The following is a 20,157-nucleotide window of genomic DNA, read 5'->3' as shown; positions in this document are numbered from 1 at the left end:
AGTGTGGCAGCACTCAAAATAGGATGAGACACGCATCAGTTCTGCTGGGTTATACAATGGAAGATTGGCAGTTCTCTCGGTGAAGACGGTAAAAAGTGCATTAAATTTCACCAGTGTTTTGATAACAGTTTTTTTTTCAGCAAAATGTCTGAGTTCTTTGGATGTATTCTTCTTTTCTACACTGATTAAAAGGCAGTCACTGACATATTTCAGAGTCAGAACTCCTAAGCATTTTGACAATGTACTAATTAAATTAATCATTCCAGTTCAAGTAGATAAGTAATTCTTAAAAAAAAAAAGAATTACACAGTGTCATGCCGCTCGTAGCTTCTACTACATAATATCTATGTGCCAAATTAACTACAGATTGTGTATCAGTATTTTAACTTTCTCTCCATTAGCCTGAAGTGCCTTCTAAAGGCAAAAAACACGTTATAGACATGTTTATATGATTATAAAATAATAAAATGGTTTTCTTCTTGCGGTACTTGGCAATAAAGTGACTCTGATGACAGATGCCTCTATGGCGAAATACACTCAGATTAGATTTACCAAAAGATTTACCCTTTTAAATCCCTGGGTAGGGTGGTGGTTTGTTGGGTCACAAGCTGCAGTTGCCTTCCTCACTGAACAAATCACTACATTAACCTCACCATGTGAACTTACATTTAAGCCTTGGAAGTTTTTTTGAGACATTGTGTTTTGGTAGACAGTGTGTTATTTATTTATTTGTTTTTATATATTTCTCCACTTTCAACATGGGAGTCATAAAAATATAATATAAGCCCTTTAAAAGTTCAAAATGTCTGGAATTACACTGTTCAGACAGAATTTACTGAAAGAACAGGTGAGATTTTATTTTTAGGTCAAAAACATGATGTGCTTGACATGTACACATTGTTAAGTTTCACCGTAAATATCTGTAAAAAATCTGTTTTTCAGCCAATAAAAGGACAACACTTAATTTTTAGCGCCGCTGCTTAAACATTCAGTCACAAGGTGAATTCAAAGCAGTAGGGAGCCTCTCCCGACAGGTTATTATTTATGATTGGTCTGGCTTCCAGCTGCCACACTCAATCATTTCCCCAGGAATAAACTCAAGCTTCAAACCTGAAAGTAAAAGCTTAGTTTACTCTCCAGACAGAATGCAGCTCTTGTCTGGTAGACCCGGCTTGTAAAGAAAAAATAAAGTGGAGATAAACAAGGCCAGCAGGTGTTTCAGGGTACTTTCGTGCCTAACCACATGTTCAGAGGTGACATTGGGCATTTCTTCTGACAAATAAAGCAACAGATGCAACATGCGCTCTCTTCATCAGTGCTGTAACTCAGTTTTTCATAAAAACTTTCAAAGTTCTGTGTCTTTTTAAGCGCTCAGTTTCAAATTGCCAAAACTAGGTCAAGCCTAATTATTATGTTTGCTGCAGTAGTTTATTTCCCATCAGGTTTCCAGTAAATAAATTGTGATATTTTCCCAGGTTTTTCTACAGATGATGCAGATATTTATTCTTTTTTTCTACGAGTTAAATCATTAACATAACATGAACTCACTCCAGCTCCCTTCAGTAGCCAGCTTTTTAACATTCAAAGATGCACTGACCTCCTGAGGACATGTGATCCTCTTTGGTCTTGGAGCTTCCTGCTGGAGCTGGTACACTGTCAGATAAAACATGCATGTTAATGAAGTTTGTCTGGCCTTCTGAGCTATAAACAGCTCCATGCAGGACATAATTGTGTGCAAGCAGCAGACGTGACATCCAAAATAAACACAGTTAAAACAAAGTTCAGAGGAAACAAACCAAGTTTGGTTTGTAGTATTTATAGACAGAGCTATATTGAAAAATTTTAAAACAATGTTTCCTAATTAATGACTTTAAAATAACTGCTCTAAAGAAAATACATTTTATTAGAAAATAAACTATTTGCTTATCTACTTCCACTTGTAAAAATGTGATAAAAGTCTTTCGACATATGCATGTTTTTTTGCAGTAGCATCTCCACATTTAAAATGTTGACAAACCCAATCTTTAATTTCAGTGGATTTTTTTATGTTGTTTTAAGCAGAATAACTACAGTAGTGGTACTATCATTGGCACCATTAATATTTAATGTAATATTGTTTAGTAATGTGTCATTAATGATCACTTCCAGTTTTTCTGAGATAGGAGGATATAAATGAATGTAATATACTGACGACTAGGTTAGACAAGGATTCATATTCATCTTGTCACCAAATAAACTGAGGTGGACGATAACAGTGGTTAAAAAAAACTAAACAAAAACAAAAAAAAAAACCCTCCAGAGCTCACTGTTAGAGATCTACAGCAAAGAGTGGCATTTTGGGGTCATCAAGTCTCCATAACAACCACGAGATGCTATCTAAATGTCAACCAGGTGTTTGGGAGACAAGCCAGAAAGAGGCCTTTTCTGTCCAGCTGTTACAAACATCAAAACTGGGAGCTAGCTAAATGCTAGTGGGAATTATACTGGATCTGTGTGCTTTGGTTAGGGGAGACAAGACTGTGTTCACAGGTCTTAAAGCTTAATTGAAAATGTTTTGGTAAGGTCTGTTTTTTTGAACGGTTGTTCCCATGAGACTCCAGTGTGAACAGTCAATGACATCAGAGCCACAAAATTATGAATGGCTTCATCAAATCGATACATACATACTTACATGATATTAAGTATGTATGGAGAATATGTAATGCTGTGGGCTTGTTTCTCCTTTGAATGTTGTAATAATGTTGGTGCATTACATAATGAACTCATGGCTTATAAAGCCTAATGTTAAATAAAAGTCGGATGTAATCTACCAGTAAACTGATCCACATGTGGCCAAATCAACAAAGACATGGTTGACAAGACACAAAATGAAACTGTTTTCATGACCACCTCTCTATTAGGACCTAAAAACTGTGGAAGATCTAGACCATCTAGAGAAACTGAGCAAACAGAAAGGTCAAAGGAGTTCTACTCCATTACACATGAATTTTCTGTAAATTATTGTCATGTTGGCAAAGTGGATTGTACAAATTAACATCTGAGGGTGAGTTTGTTAAAAACAATTTATTATTTTTCTTGTTTGTTGTTTTTTTTTCTGCTGATTAAATATTTTGAAACAAATGGTCAGTCAGTGTTTTCTGAATTGCTAAGCATTAGATTGTAATGCTGCAACAAATTATGAATTTATTCTAATCTTAACTAAGCCTGCCAATAGAATGGAGTGTGCTATGGATCAGGGTGAAGAGTGTGTAAATTACAGGACATGAGCGATATAATGAAAATGCATTATGTGAATTAAGGCTGAATTTATAGTTGAACTTTGAACACATTTAAACACAATCTTTCATTTTTAAAGCAGAGACATTTGACTTGTAAATGTACAAAACCATATAATATGTATTAGATGCAGTGCAGTAAAAATACTCAGGTTATGCTCAAATCAGTAATGCCAAAATGAAATATGGCACAACTCTGTGCTATTTTCAGCAAACCACAAGTCAAAATCTGTTGGAATAGAAATGAAACAATTAGTTACAAACTGTGAACCTCTGCTCACTGTTTGCAAACTGTATCTTTATCACTGAGTTTTCTATACAGGAGAGATGGTATTTTCATGAAAAACAACCAGTACCAGCTCAGAAATCACTGTGTGTGGCTCAGCTCAGCCCTCACTGCAGCAGATTCTCTTGGTGGGGGGAAGGAAGGCTCCTGACTGTGAACTTTCAGGTTTTGTCAAGCTGATTTAAGCCAACCTGTAAGATCTGGACACCATCTACTGCTGTGACACTGATGCCTCTAAAAAATACCTCAGGAGAGAACCAGAAGAATCTGATAGGAGGCTTTAGAAAAGGACAAAGAAAATCAAATAAACAGAACTTTATCAGCTGCAAAGACTTGAACAAGCTACTTCTTGTTAAGCTGAAATTTGGGACATAAGGGTAGAAGGTTTTCTACTACGTATCAAACGTGATCTGGGGAGTTAAATAATCTCCCAGATGAAAAAACCCCCAACACATTGTGTACTAAAATGGGTCCTCTGACAACTCTATTTTAGTTTAGCCTGTCGGCAGGTGGAAAATCTTGTTTTCCTGGCTGCTGGTAACCTATTTTACACAGAAAATAGAAATCTGCTGCTTTGCATTTGTGTATGTGGGCGAGTGTGTCTGACTGTGCACCTTCTGTGCAGAAGAAAGAGCAGTTTCTAATTTTACTGAGAAAAACAAGACCTGAGTCTTCACAGCACAGGAAGTCAGTGTAATATGTATCTCCCCAAAAATACTATATATTATGAGAAATGTCAGGTTAAAAGCTTTCAAAATGAATAAATACTCACAGTATGACTTCCATATGGGTGGCTGATAGTCATCAGGATCTGAAAAATATAAAAATAAACCAGGGTTTTGTCATGAATATATATTAGTGTTTATAATACTTTTCATTAAAATCTCAATCTTCCTCTACTCCCAAGCGTATTAAATATGAGCCATTTATTATGATTATATGCCACTGGTGTTTCTCTTTGTTATAATTATGCATCAGGCTTCACGCTGTGCATCTGCCTGTTGGGACGCGCAGTCTCTAATCACCGCTACAAACACAATCAATATGCGACACACGCCTGCGTGTCTTTATGCACACCTGATCTGTATTAAACAGTGGCAGGAACCTGAAAACACAACATCTCTGCTGCGATAAAAGCACAAACACAGCAATCAAAGCAGGGGAGAGGTAATTACAGCGAGACCCTCTTCTGGGAAAATGCAGTGAGTTATGTTTATGTGAACACTTATGGATTACACGATGGAGTGCGCTTTTGCATTAGATTAAAGAAAGGAGGAGATGGAGTAAATGCCCCGGGGCAAGTTGCAGTTTAATGTCATGTTTTAATGACTCTTACCGCTCTAACAATACATCACCCTCTATTAGTGACAAATTGCTGTAGTGTGTCGTCTTACATTGACTGCTACAGCGCTGAAGACAGGGTTTTAATCGTGTAGCAGCACATTTCTCAGCACAAAGTGGGACGTAGAAGACGGTGTGATTGTTACTTCCATCCGTGATTTCCTTACAGTCTGCTTAAAAGGAGTATGACTTTTCTGTTTTCAAAGTGGTCAGGAAAACAACTTCTCTTCTAGGTTTCAAAAGATCTTCCAACAGTTTTATTAGGACTTTGTCTCTCTTTTATCTGCAAAGAAGAGTGGGCCAAAATTCCTCCACAGTGAGGTAAAAGACTCATTCACAGTTACCCGCTTATCTCAAATGCTTAACAGGAACTGTTACTATCCAGGCTGGCACAAGAAGTTATTAGGTATTGGACCTGGCTGGTTTGTGTAGCTTTTATCTTTTAATGAATAAAATCATTATTTGAAATCTGCCTTCTTCTGGGTATATCTTTTTTTCAGGATGTCTTTTTTTGATATTTAAATATGTTTGATCTGAAATATTACCATGTCACCAAAAAGAACAAACAAAAAAAAAACAGAAGGGTGCTATAAGAGAGCAATTTCTTTTTACATGACACTGAGTAAACAAAAACATCTTATAAGAAAACTTATAAAAAAGAGCTTAAGGTAGAAATAAAAATCAAGATCAGTTTGTTTTTCATTGTATCGTAGTATCAGTAAGTGGCATTGATGTAAATATTACAAAATGAAAATTCAAAACTTGAAGACAATGACCATGGAAATAATATATGGCTACCACTTATAAGCCATTCAGCCCACAGCTTCTTCCCACATCTGGCTCAGGACGAAGTGAGCCAGAAGTGGGAGAAAAACAAAACAAACAAGCACTTATTGTTGCACAGAAAGTAAAAGTGGGTATGTCTAAAGTGTAATTTGTGTTCTAACTAATAGAGTGACGTTACTTTTTATGCTGTAATAAGGGGTTTTTAATCTAAAGTTAAAAATGTAAACTGGATGTATAATTAAAGTCGGCAGAGTGGTTACCGCTGTTGCTTTACAAAATGAAGGTTTACAATCTTATGGCCAAATGGGAGGCTTTAGTTCTGTGCTTGTGTGGTTTTACTGTAGAATTCGCTGGTTGGATTTCTATTGTAAACCAACCAGGGGTCTGCTGTTAAGCAAACGTGCTTTACTTTGACTCCAAACAATCACACAAAGAAAATAGTCATAAAAATAACTCTTAGGTGCTCAGTTGGCATGTTTCTCTTTGCAAATATCAAAGAGGAGTGGCAAATGGTCAGAATGGAACATCCTGGGGTAGGTGCCATCATTTCCTGCCTCGACCTTATCTACTGATCATGAACAGGGGTGCCCAAGTCCATTCCTTGAGAGCCGCCATCCTTACACCATTAAATGCCATGAAATGGCTCATCAGCATCTTTTAACTCTTCAGAGACTTGACAGCAATCTGCTTATTAGATTCAGGCATATAGGAGTGGAGGTGCATCTATTGGTTGCAGTTCAATAGATCTAAAGGACTGGACTTTGGCACCCGTGGTCTTAAAAATTAACATTACCGCAATTTAATACCACATTTAAATACAAAAATGTCTTTCTGAGGTGCTTTTGTTTGTCTGCTCTGGAATGTGGGAGAAATTTGGTAACGCAACCAAGTGTAGAAAGGAAGATCTTCTCTCGCTGGAGATAAAAAGCTCAATCTGCATACCAAATCCCACTGTGGAAAGACTGCAACACATTACAGCTGCAAAGTCGCCACCAGAACTGATGGAGCCGTCAGAGAAGATTGTTTCATATTCAATCAGATGTACTGGAGCTTGTTGCTAAGGCTTCCCAGGAGTGTTTCTATGCTTTAGGAACGAAGGAACGATGTGCAAAATCACTCAGGAAAACCATCAGAAGCAAGTCAAACAGAAAAAAAAAAGAAAAAGATGTTATGAGGGATCAGGAGAAACATTGTCACTGTGTTTCACAGGTGAATATGAACAATGAGATCAACAAAGCACTGAGGTACTTATCATAATGACTGCAAAAAAAACAGCAGGCTGTAAAATCAGCAGTGGTGGGAAGTAACGAAGTACAAGTACTTCGTTACTGTACTTAAGTACAATTTTCATGTATCTGTACTTTACTTAAGTAGATTTAATAATGGGTACTTTCTACTTTTACTCCACTACATTTTACAGTAAGTATCTGTACTTTCTACTTCACTACATTTCTACAAAAGTGTCGCGTTACTCGTTACATCCAAGTCGCACTGCTCTCTTTTTGTCCGTTAAAATATGAAGTTCAGGGACTTTAAGGTGGCGCCGTAAAATCCAAGCAATAACGTGACTTAGTGTCTGTTGTCACCCATCGCCTCCCCCTTTACTAGCACGCGGAGCTCCAGACATGCGCAGTGGTTTCCTCTGAGCGGGAGAAGATGTCTAACTAATCGATAATAGCTGCATAAATCATAAGATATGACGACATGTAAAACCAGCAGCGCTTCGCTTTCACAGACGGTGGGACTTTGTCCAACTTTTAGCGTCACTTGGAAGGAAAGCTTAAAGAAAGGTAAGATCTGTGGACGTGATGCTAGCAAAGCTAGCTGTACTGAGACACATGTTGCATCTGCGATGAAAAAAAGTTGTCACTCATGCGCTGAATTATTGTGTGGATTCAGGAACGATCCGATTCTTCTGGACGGATCTTTACTAAGGTTGATGGGACTGAAGCCTCACTGAGAGCCGTTCTTTGTTCTTGTATACACTGCAATAGCTATATGTAGCTATATATATATATATATATATATATATATATATATATATATATATATATATATATATATATATATACACACACACATTTATTTAATTGCCGAATAAGTAAAAGTTGAACGTATGAACACAGAGCATGCTCATTGATTGATTTTGTCTCCTGTCATGGTGGCAAACATGCAGTGGGAGGGAGGATGAGAACAGTCATGGTGCTCCTTCTGCTTGTTGCGCCGTTGGACAGTGTTCATAGTGTTGTTGTAATGTTACAATTACAACTGTAATTGTAACATAGCAATTACAGTTAATTGCTATGTTTCATGGTTTAATGGTGCAGACAGTTGTGGTTTCTGACATGGGCAATATGGGCAACCGCCCAGGGCGTTATTTTTATAGGGATGGCAGGCGACCTCTGCGGATTGTAGCACAGCGATGAAAGCAAAACAGAATGAAATGAGTTGTAATTGATACTGATTAAATATATTTCAGCTCTAAGTATTTATATCTAGGTGTTTTTATGGAAATGTGGATCTTTCAGATCAATCTGAGAACCAATTTTGATAGGTGCACTTCATTTTATTGTGTCATGTAGCGCAGGGCGCTGGTCTTGGTCTCGTGTTCAGTGGTCTTGACTACAACTCTGCTACGTGGCTCCTCGATTGCATGTCTTCCCCCCCACACCTTCGTTCCATCCCCTTTCAGTTGGATTTCTTTCTAAATAAATGTCACTAATGAAGTTCATGCTACGTTAGGACAGGAAATAAGATGTTTCCATCCCTGAAATTATGATGCATAGAATCACATATCTAAGTCTAAACTCTTACAGAGAATAAACACAATAAGAACATGTTTAATCTGTGACATTGTTTATTAAAATGGCACATTTATGATGTATTCAAATTAAATACTATCGGCACACTTAATGATATTAGCGATTAGGTTACGTATTCAGCAAGTACTTTTACTTTTAATACTTAAGTATTTTTAAAAGCCAGTACTTTTTTACTTTTACTTAAGTAAAATGTTAATGTGGTACTTTGACTTTTACTTGAGTACATTTTTGCCTGTGTATTTGTACTTTTACTTAAGTACATTTTTTGAGTACTTTCTCCACCACTGAAAATCAGCACCAGTTAGTTTTCATGATATTCTCACTGGATTTAAGTTACTTTTACAAGTACATTTCGGATATTTTTCCACTTTGACATAACTACTACGCGCCGATAGTTCATTGCTATTTCTAAAACTTCCTAGTCATCACAGTAATAGAACTTAATCAGTAAAAGCATGTAGAAGATGTAGAGCAGTACCACCTAACAAGGCAAAAATAAATACAAGCCATTTATATGGGGACCTCTTTACCAGCAATAATGCTGTCACTCAGCTGCTTTTTAAAATGCAAGATTTTGTGAGTAAACACAATGTAAGACACTAGAGGTGGAGAATGTGATTCGCTGAATTTCAAGGCAAGAATTAGAATGGGGAACATTTGGACATGGCAGTGTTGCTGGTACCAGACGGGCTAGTTTGTGTATTTCAGAAATTGCTCATCTGCAGTGATTTTCATGCACAAGTTTCTCTGGGGTTCACAGAAAATGATCCAATAGAGTCAAATATACAGTGAATGCCTTGTTGATCATCAACAAAAACTGCTCATTACAACCAAGTTTTGCAGAATATTATCTCTGAATGCACAATGTTAAAGCAGATGGGCTACAATAGCCTCACTGGGTCCAACTCCTGGCAGCAAAAAATAGGAAACAGTGAATACAATTCATTTGCAAAAACATTCTCTGGTCCAATGAGTCTCAATCTGAAGTATTCGGATGGTAAATGAGAATGTGGTGAAAACGGCAGGAACACATGAATCCCATTGCCTACCTGGGTATTCCTTCTAACCACAACCATACCCTTATGCTACTTCCAAAAGGATTACCATTTCAGAGGAAATAATCATAAACAGTTTTTTGAAGATGATCTAAATACAACAGAGCATCTTCAGGATGTGTCGAAACGTGAAATTCACATTATGACCAACAAAGCAAAACATCTGCAGCAACTGTGTGATGCTATCATGTAAAAATGGACCAAAATTTTAGAGGAATGTTTCAGACATCTTGCTGAAGCTGTGCCATGATTAAAGAAGTGTTGAGCTATTTACAAGGTCTACCTAATTAGGTTGCTGGTGAGGACACTAAAACAGTGAATGTTCAGCCAAGGTCCAAATAAAGACATAGAGAAACCGTCAGATGTGCTGATAAAGAACATTTTAATAAAATAAAATAAAATAAAATAGGGTGGTCATAAACATAAAAATGAAAGGGGTCACTTAAAGCTTTCATACTAGGCTGAGGAAACTCACACTTGGCTAAATAGCTATGTGCGGTTTTGTCTGAGTGAATGCAAAAATGCATCCTGGCAGAGAACTTCTGAGCTTCTGAAGTGTCTGCTGTGGTTTGAAGCCTTGAAGAGGACATGAAATGACAACTGGAAAATAACAAGAGGAGACAATATAAACCAGCATCTGCTCTTAGATACCAAAAACATACAAATTCAAGGTACTACATTTTTCTCTTCCTATTTATTGATGGGGAACAAACCATACACACTGCATTGAAGGACTGTAAAGACCTTGGTTTTATTTATTTATTTTTTTTACATTTTCTTACTTAAATTCAGTAATTAGTTTATTCTTGTTATCTACGTTGATGTATAGTGTCAAGCAGTGTGCCATTTAGGTGATTAATTCCTTGGCTCATTTTTGATAAAATAGCAAATCTTAATTCCTGATAAGTTCTCTGCTACTCTGAAGAAATATTTAATGGACAATGTCAGCAGTGAGTCATATTTTTCCTGAGGGTACATGTTGTTCATGCAAAGCATTCCTTTGCCCTCATGAGCAGATCCATGCCGCACCTCTGTGGCCAGAGGGAATAAAACAAAGCAGGGCGGGAATTGGATTATGGAAACCAGTGAGCACTTGTTGGATGTGAGCAGTGATGCTCGCAAACTAATTACTCATAAATTGCATCAACGCTCAAAATGTTATTGTTCTCACTTTGATCATTCCAACTGTGCTTGCAGGAGCATTCTTCACAACTGTACTCTGCATGCTTGAGTGAAGGTTGGGTGCATATTTATTTTTATCAATATATACATTCAAACCGCCTTCAAGATCTGGTTGCTGGTGAGTGGCCAACTTGCCTCAGAAAAATCTATTGTCCTAACACTGAAGCTTTGTCACAGTGCACCACACTGGCAACAGCCTGCAAGATTTATTTCACTGCGGCTTATTTAAAGAATGTGATTTCACCTGGTCGCCTGCCAAATGCTCTCTTTTTCGATCTAATTCTTATTAATGACGGACGGCATTCCGGTCTGGAGTACTGCCTCAGCTTTTGCCGCAAAAAGAAAGAGCTCCTCAGGGTTGCTTCATTCTTAGCCCTTCTCATTCAAAGACACATACACAGGCAGCCACATGAACGCAGATGAATCCAAAATACATCAAAATGAATTTCTGAGTAGTTTAGAGTTGGCATGTCAGGATTGCTGGGAATTTATAAATCTGCAGCAGCCAGAGGGTTGTACCCACCAAAAATACAACCATTTTTTGTGCTTCTCTCCATTACTCACCAGTGACAAGCACGTAATGCAATTGTTACCAATGGCTGTTTGCTCTGATGGCAAAGACAAAACACTATGAATTGGGATCATGCTGTAGGAACTTTGTGCCCTGAGAGAACGTCTGCTCTGATGTTTTTGCTCTTGAAAAATGTCTTGACTTCAGCAGAGAAAAAAACGGAGACTGCTGCTCACACAAGCAGCTCAACTTGTGAAGATGATAGGTGTGATGGGTGAAATTTGGTAATGACATGGGTTGCTAGGCTAATCAGTGAGGAAGAAGCCATTACTTAAAACGCAATATGGAAAAGATAGAATCCAATTTGCAAAATCCAATCAGGAAGAAAGACCATAATTTTTCAAGGCCTCTCCTGTGATCTGAAGAAGCCAAAATTGAAGTGTTTGTCAGTTCTTAAATTTGCACCAAAAAAAAAAAGGGAGGAGTCCGAGTCTTCTAAATTGACAATGCCTAAAGACTACCTATATAGTCTTTTTTACAATGTAAATGTTTTGGAATGTTGGTCTCTCTAAATTCTCCCTACGTGTGAGTGTGTGTGTGCATGGTTGTTTGTCCTGTATGTCTCTGTGTTGCCCTGCGACAGACTGGCGACCTGTCTAGGGTGTACCCCGCCTCTCGCCCGGAACGTAGCTGGAGATAGGTACCGGCACCTGCCGACCCCATTAGGGACAAAGGGTGAACAGAAAATGGATGGATGTTTTGGAGTGGGCTTCACAAAGCCGTGATCTCAGCCCTATAGACAAATCTGTGGTCAGTGCTGCCTCCGTCAGTGCTGTTCTTGTCAGGAGGAATGAGCTAAACTTCAATCAAACTATTGTGAGAAGGTTAGGTTAGGTGCTCACCAAAACCCATTACGTTATTTAACTGAAACTGAAAAATGACTAGCATTATTGGGAAGCTGGCTGACTAAATATGTACTTACGGATAGGACACAAAAATTCATGACAAACGTTATTCAGGTTGATTTAATTTGGCTTAACTTGGGCAGACAGAAAATGTTTATTCTTTTGCTATGCTATTATTTATCATCAACTTGATGGAAAGCACCTTCTTTTGCCGTTCGAAGGCAAGCATTTTTGGCAAGAACAGGCAGTGATAAGTTTAGGAAGCTGTCTCTCCTTAAATTTACTCTGTCAATATGTAAAACTGCAACTGGTTGAAGAATCTCAACAATTCCCACTAGCTCTGTGAACAACACAATGAGCACAAGGGAAAACAATCTAAAGTCTTTGAAAGACTTGCTTAGTGTCATAAATAACGTAAAATTGACATGCATTTGTAGGCATAAATAGATTGTTTCATAATCTATCCAGAGACCAAGGTTGTAGATTTACATGATTTCATTTAGACATTTTATTCTGAGAATAGAATTATTCCAATTGAAAACATACTTTTCTTATGATATTTACTGCTTACAGGACATTTATTAAAATAAATTTCATGACTGGCATGTGGAAAATAACAACCTGGAGTTTATCTCTGAGTTACATGCAGACCATCAGCACACACAGTGATTCAGTAGGGTGTAGCTGAACTGCAGCAGGGAGACCATCTGTGCAATACAGTTTCAAAATAAGACTATTTACACTGCAAGCTGGGCAGAAAATATGTTTTGTGCATAAACCATGCAATGAGTTTTTGCAGAAAGTATGCAGTTTACCTGTTTACAGAAATACAAATGTGTTCTGTTAAACTAAAACTGTCATATGGGTACTTCATTCCGATACTTCCTTGTTTTCCACGCATATGTTTTTATTATCTTCCCCATATTAACCACAGCAGCACTGGAATACCTCTGGGACAACCATACTTCTTTGCTGATGCTACAAAACATACAGGTAATTTGTGCAAGTCGCTCGCTGCACATGACAGAAAATCCTTTCCCACATGATTTATTCTGGGGGTGTGGGGAGTTATGGAACAAAAAGACATTGAGAGCAGCAGCCTTTGCCAGAAACATGTTGAGCAGTCAGCATCACTGTAATACATAGCTGCAGTTCTGCCTCCCCAAACAGATATGTCACTTAAGGCCAGGAGCTGAAAACATTCTTTGATGCCCTGTTCCTTGATTTGTTTTCCAGCATTTATTTCCAGCAGGAGTCTGGAAATGGTATGCTGGTGATACAGTACAAGTTCCCATAATATTTATAACAAATAGGTAGCAGGAATACTGCTGATGTTGGCAAATATATCACCTGAGAACTAATGATGCTACAGCATGTATTTAGTTATCATCCAACCATATGGCATGTACTATTCAAACTTTGTTTAGATGTGAATCACAGATGCAATTTAACTCAAGATCCTTCCTAAGTTCAGCTTCATTATCTGAACACTTCTCAAACATAAATGAAAGTCGAAGGGCATTACTGAGAAAGAAATTGATAAACAAAGTGAAATACAGACCAGACAAGGCCTAAGCAAAAAGTTACCAAAGAGTGATAAAGTCATGGAAAACTGAACTCAAAAATTTATACGCAATGGCTGCTGAAGATGAAAGTAGTAAGAGTGAAGGTTCCAACTCTATTAAGAGTTTATAAGGTGAAGATTTTTATGTTACTATCTGGGAGGTGGAAGTAAGGAGTCTGGGGCCAATAGCCTCGAGATTTTCATACTATTGAGGTATCCAAAGTGCTCTACTGAAAGCCCAGTATTCCTGAAATGCACCACAGTGGTGAACGACCGCTTTTGACCCAATAATCTTCAGGTTTGTTCGCTGAATGGGTGGGGCTAAAGTGACGTCATCAAACTACCACACCAATATCTGTAGCAATGTTCCCTGATAATGCATAAAATATCTGGTGCAGATCAGATGATGAATCAAGGAAATATAGCTGTTGGAATAATCTCGGGGGTGCAGTGGAGTCAAATAAACCTATTGGATTTTAAGAGCTTAACAAAGATCATTTATGTCTAGCTAGGTGCAAATCAGATGATGCATGTGTGATTTAGAGCCAACTATATACAAATGACAAGGAATTGGATTTCGCCATTCTAACACACCCACATGGTCCAGCCACCAGCCATTGTTAAGAGAATGATTCGGCGTCATGTTGTTCTGTCATCAGACACAGCTTGAAATCTGTATGAATCATAGAGTAAAAGGAAGCCAGCCAGCAGATAAACAGGTGATGTCACATATTGACCATGTGAGTGTGATGAGTGCTGGTCTGTTATGACACACACAAAGATGCATGCAGCTGGGAGCTTGTGTGTGAAAGCTATTCCACCTTAATGTTTTTTGGTGATTGGTCAGATTTTGAGTCTTGGTCACATGCACATGCCTTGATGCAGCAAAAACCTTTTGATATTTTTTTATCTCAATGCCTCAAGATTGTGGTGAGTGACTTTGAATTCTGCATGTCAAAAGCTGTATGAGTTTTCTCAGATACAACATGTGTAAAAGAGACAAAATGGTTGCTTTGATCCAAATTGGCCAACCTCCTGCTGTGTTTGCACCATAACGCCAAGAGACTTTTTTTATATGCTACATGTGTACTGAATTTCACAATAGGTCAACGCATGGCTTGGGGCTGATTTCTTAAAAATTTCTAGGAGGCACTGTTAAGGAATTAGGCCATGCCCACCAAATATCGGACTGCGTTCGTATTGGTGGGTGGACAGGGATCAATCGTTGTGAGTTTGGTGCAACTCAGCAGAAATATGTGGAATTTAGAGCCAGACATATAGCAACAATGTGACACCCTCCAGCAAAAAGTCCTTCTATTTTAAAGCATGTGAGACCAACTTATCAGTCTTCTGACACAAGACAATCTTGACTAGCTCAAGTGGGTCAGAGATGGAGCTTTTCAGGAAAAAAAATGTCACTTCCTGTTCTGAGGGGGTGGTTTTTGATGATGTCAGCATGTGACCACAAAGTATCGTTTATCATCCAACATGGTTGACTCATACCAAGTTCGGTCCAGTTCGACCCTTCTGTGTCAAAGTTATAACGTTTCATTTGCGTTGGTGGATACGCCCAATTCGCTGCTTAGTCGCGCCCCTTAAACATGCTCAAAAATTCAAGATTTTGACAACTTTTAATACCCCACTCTTAAACTGCATACTGACCAAAGATAAAGCTGATAGCTCAAAATCCCTAAGAGAAGTTTGTGAGCGTTTGAGGTGTGTAAACAAGAAAAATGGCCAAGATTTTGACCTTTGACTCAAAATGGACACATCGTTGTACATTTTTGGACATATCTTTAAGACATTTTTCTCTTAATTTGGGGGCGAGCTGTACCAATTTCAGATTTCTACAATATATGGTTTGGCCTCTCTCAGTTTAGGGGGTGCTGTAGAGCAGTTTGGCTACACCCACTTTTGATTCCATTGGAATCCAAATATTTCATGAAGGGAACAATTATTGGTGAAGTTTGGTGAGTTCTTGAACATGTTAAGCCCTCCACATGAAGAAAAAACATGGCAAATGCAAAAGGCCTTTGCAGAGCTCTCGCTGATTGGCCCTAAATATAGGGTCACGCAAATTCATCTGTCATCCATTGTTTATAGGTGCTCGTTCTTGCAGGATCACAGGAGGTGGCTGGTGCCTATCTCCAGCATGCACACACTCACATACCTAAGGACAGTCTTGGAGAGGCCAATTAACATAACAGTCATGTTTCTGGAGGAAAGAACCTATAAACATGAACGGGAAGAACATGCAAACTTCATTCAGAAAGTCCTCCTGGCCAGGATTCAAATCCAGGACATTCTTTCTGCAAAAAAATAAAACAGTGATCCTCCATGCAGACTGTCACACAAAATATAGAAAAAAACACTACCGATTTATCTAAAAATAAAAATGAAAAAAAGGGAGCTTGCAGAAGTTTAATATGAGTTTTTTCAAAGAAATGTATTTTAAACATAACTTTAAAAAGGAGAATTTGTTTGCATGCTCTGAACAAAGAGCTAGATTAAAGAAGCCAGAAAACTCAAAATTACGCCTCTGAGTTATGGTACTTTCACATGCATTGGCACCATGGCACCAATGCACCCACATACCATCACAGACGCTGGCATCAATGCATCCCTCCGATGAAAGCCTGAATCATATTTTTCATGTTTTGGAATGTAGAACCCAATGTCCACCCCCCCTCCACTACAGTAAACTGAAGCAGAGTCATCTGACCACAGAGCACATGTCCACTGTTTTTCTGTCCTTCCGAGGAGAGTGTGCTCTCAGAGACCTCAGCAGTATTTCTGCTCTGAGGGGTTGTGCAGCTTTCTCCCTGTGTAATACAGTTTCAGGTTACATTTCTGCGTGTAGCAGAGGATTGTGCTGAGTGGCAATGGTTTTATTTCCAAGGTTCTTCCAAGCCTGTGTGGTTATATTGATCTGTCACAGGATGCAGTGCTTCCAGGGTGCCCACCAATTGATGTTCAAAAATCTGATTCTGCAATTTTGCACCAATTTACTAGATTTATGAATAAGTTTGGCATAAAGTATAATGCCGTTTTTTTTTGTTGGTTTTTTTGCATTAGAGTTTTCTCTTAGTATCCCAACATCCGGGACACTAATCACACATTTAAGTTTGATTTTTTATTTTTATTTTTTTTAATACACCATCCTCTAAAGTAAAAGCTTAAAAAACATTGCAGGATAGACTTATTATGACAAATAGCTACACTCCATCCACAGCACTCAGTCTGCAGCAGAATAGATGACCTTATATGGAGCAGGAACTGAGACTCATTTTTCAGACATATATATTTTTCATAGACAAGATTATTTAAATGTATCTAACTGCCAAACAGCCCTGTAGGAAAATAATGATACCCTTGCGACAACCACTCCATCCCTGGCAGCAGTGCAGCTTGTAACCCCTGATAATTATATTGAGAGCCCAGCAGTAATGACAACCTTCCAATACCGCAGAAAGAAAAGACTTTCCCCTTAAAGCAGCAGTGGTCAAAAAGGCTGTTTTTTGTTCAGAATGCACACATGAGATAATGTTTTGTGAGGCTTGTGGTTACAGTGCAGACTGTATCAGCTGAGTGTTTGTGTGTGTGTGTGTGTGGGGGGGGGGGGGGGGGGGGGGGGGTGTGCGTGCGTGTGTGTGTAGGTGTGTGTGTGTGTAGTGTGTGTGCCGCCCACTGGGCTGTACCTCTGGAAATGTGATGCTGCCGTGTGGTCTACTCAGGATAGCGAGACAGTAAGAAAGTAAAACAAACACTGAGCGTGCTATGCAGTGTTCCCTCACATTTTTACTTGTGACAAACCCAGCTTTTTTTTTTTTTTTCCAACATTCAATCTAAATTCATGCATTGGTTGTTTCCATATGAAATGCTATCTGGGTTGACTTGCAGAAATAGTTTACCCCTTGATTTATTCCCCATTGTGTTACAAACACAAACTCCAAGGGATATAGATATAATGGAAATGTATATGCTAGAGCAACACAAAGTAGATCATGATCAGAAAAAAGACACATGGTTGTCAGATTTTGTGCATATAATCTGAAAACTGTGGCATGCATTTGTATTATGTCCCATCAAGTCACTACTTTACAGAACCACATGCAAGTATATGTTGTTTTCAGCAGACTGAATATTTTGCTTATTCTTCTTAACAAAATGGACCCAGCTTTGTCAAATTAGATGGAGAGCATCTGTTGATATCAATTTTCATATCTTAAAATCTCATTTGTCTTTAGTTATGTACTTTGATTAAGCCATTCAAACAAACTAATGTATTGTGATCTAAACGTGGGGTCTCCAAGTCCAATCCTCAAGAGACACTGTCCTGGAATTTTTAGATGCATCACTGCATCAACACAACTGAATCAAATGGTTGAACTACCTCTTCAGCATACCATCAAGTTTGGCAGAGGTTTCGTAATAAGCCATTTATTTGATTCGGGTGTATTGAAGCAGGGGTGCATCTAAAAGCTGCAGGACAGCAGCTCTGGAGGAATGGAGTTGGAGACTAAACCGTTCTATTGTAGCTAAGGGTGCATGTTTAGGGTTGTTGTCCTACTGGAGGACGAACCTCCGAACCCTGTCACACCAACCTCCACTGCTATGTTTTGCCATGGAGACGGTGCATTCAGGGGAAAATGAATGATTTTCCTCCAACTTCACAATTATGTGCTACTTTGTGTTGCACTGTTGAATTAAACCCCAATAAAATACAATAAAGTTTATGTTTCTAATGTTAGAATATGTAAAAGCATATCCTACGAAACCATGTAAAAACATAATATTCTAATAACATTCCAAAAACATATTCTAACATTCTACAATTAGAATATGTAAAAAAATAATAATAATAAAGGGCTAAATACATTCACAAGATAATCTTAATATGACTTTTTATAACTGCTGAGGCATTGTCAGACACAAACATTAGCTTTGGTTAAGCTTCTTCATCAATTGGTGTTGGGAGAAAAGGGTTTATGTACTTTATACCAAAAACACATTTCATCAACTTAAATATGTGGATGGTGGTTTTACACACAGGTTTGTTTAAACAACTGCTAATTCAACATTCTCATTTTGCAAAAAATACAAATAAATTTTAAAAATTAAAAAAAACCAAATAATCTAGAAAAAAGAAAATCACATTTCATACATATATATATATATATATATATATATATATATATATATATATATATATATATATATATATATATATATATATATATCATGTACATATAGCTGAAGTTCACAGCATTGTATTCTGGGTAAAAAAAAAAAGATTTAACTGGAACTGTGCTGCACTCACTCAGGCATGCCATATTAGAATTTCTCACAGTGTCAGAAAACATCTCAGCATGGTGCTGTGTTTGGGGGGAAAAAATAGCACACTTTATACACATGCCAAAAACAATCCTCAAAGCCAACCAAGTGGAAAGTCAATATAGGATTTATGGAGACGGTTGGCAATCCAACGATATCCAGAGCCAGTCACAAAGAATGCATTTCACAACCTTAGAATAAAGCCAAACTGAGACTTCCTTTCCCTGTAACATTTCCACCCCTGCATGCTGCTACTGTTGACAGCAAAGCTTTCCCATGATTATTTAGAGGAGTCTGGAATAGATGCTTAACAATTAAGAAGATGACACATCTATGATTTATGTATTATTGGCAGACGTCTACAGCTCAATAACACAAGCAAAAGTTGAATGTGAGTCTGATAAAAGCAGAAATGTTAAGAATTTGAATAAAAATTATTAAATGTCTTGATCGAAATCGTAATAGCAATTGTTACTACATTTAAATGTATTATCTTAAATTTAAAAATTGTGGGACGTGTGGATCCTTACCAGAGGAAACCGATGAACCTGAAAGGCTTGAGTTACTGGATGCTGCCATCCCAACCAGTTTGGCGACTCGGTCACTCCCAATTGGCCAAGGTGGGCTCACAGCAGCTCGTCCCCGGCGGTGCCTCCATGCCACTTCAATGTGCTGCACCTTTCTGACGGCTGACTATTCCATGCTTCCTTTAAATCTCGAGCCCACCACCAGTCCGTCCATCTGTCGGAATCTGCTGATCCTTTCCCCCCCGGCGCGGCGCGGCGCGGTGTGGGGGCTGCCGCATATATACCCACAACCAGAACACAACACGCTCCGTGGATCAGCCTCACGGAAGCGTTTCCTCTCACTAAGCAGAAATGCCGGAGGTTTCCTCTATATGCACCGATCAGCTTTGGTTTCCATGTGCCACTTTAAGGGCTGTGATAAACACACCGCAGCGTAGACGCGCCTTCTTAAAGCGAAAGTTTGGAGCGTTGTCAATGAAAAGAACAGAGGAGAAAACAACCGAGTTTTTTTTTCTATCTGTAAAATCCGAGACTGGTGGTTTTTTTGTTGTTGTTGTTTTGTTTTGTTT

General features: G+C 38.3%; 1 protein-coding gene across 1 annotated transcript in view; it reads right to left on the bottom strand.

Moving 5' to 3' along the window:
- chn2 (chimerin 2) overlaps window positions 1–20,117 on the bottom strand; it is a 38,597-nt gene extending 18,480 nt beyond the window's left edge. The window contains exons 1-3 of the mRNA XM_032558453.1: window positions 19,592–20,117; window positions 4,334–4,372; window positions 1,598–1,653 (exon numbers count right to left, since the gene is read on the bottom strand). Coding sequence (XP_032414344.1) covers window positions 1,598–1,653; window positions 4,334–4,372; window positions 19,592–19,640 — 144 coding nt within the window. The 5' untranslated portion in view covers window positions 19,641–20,117. The remainder of the gene's footprint in view (window positions 1–1,597; window positions 1,654–4,333; window positions 4,373–19,591) is intronic.
- Window positions 20,118–20,157: the final 40 nt, after the last annotated feature.

The sequence above is a fragment of the Xiphophorus hellerii genome, chromosome 3, assembly GCF_003331165.1.
Source record: "Xiphophorus hellerii strain 12219 chromosome 3, Xiphophorus_hellerii-4.1, whole genome shotgun sequence".
Taxonomy (NCBI): domain Eukaryota; kingdom Metazoa; phylum Chordata; class Actinopteri; order Cyprinodontiformes; family Poeciliidae; genus Xiphophorus; species Xiphophorus hellerii.
Note: the sequence above shows the minus strand (reverse complement) of the source record. Positions and strands in the feature narration are given on the sequence as shown.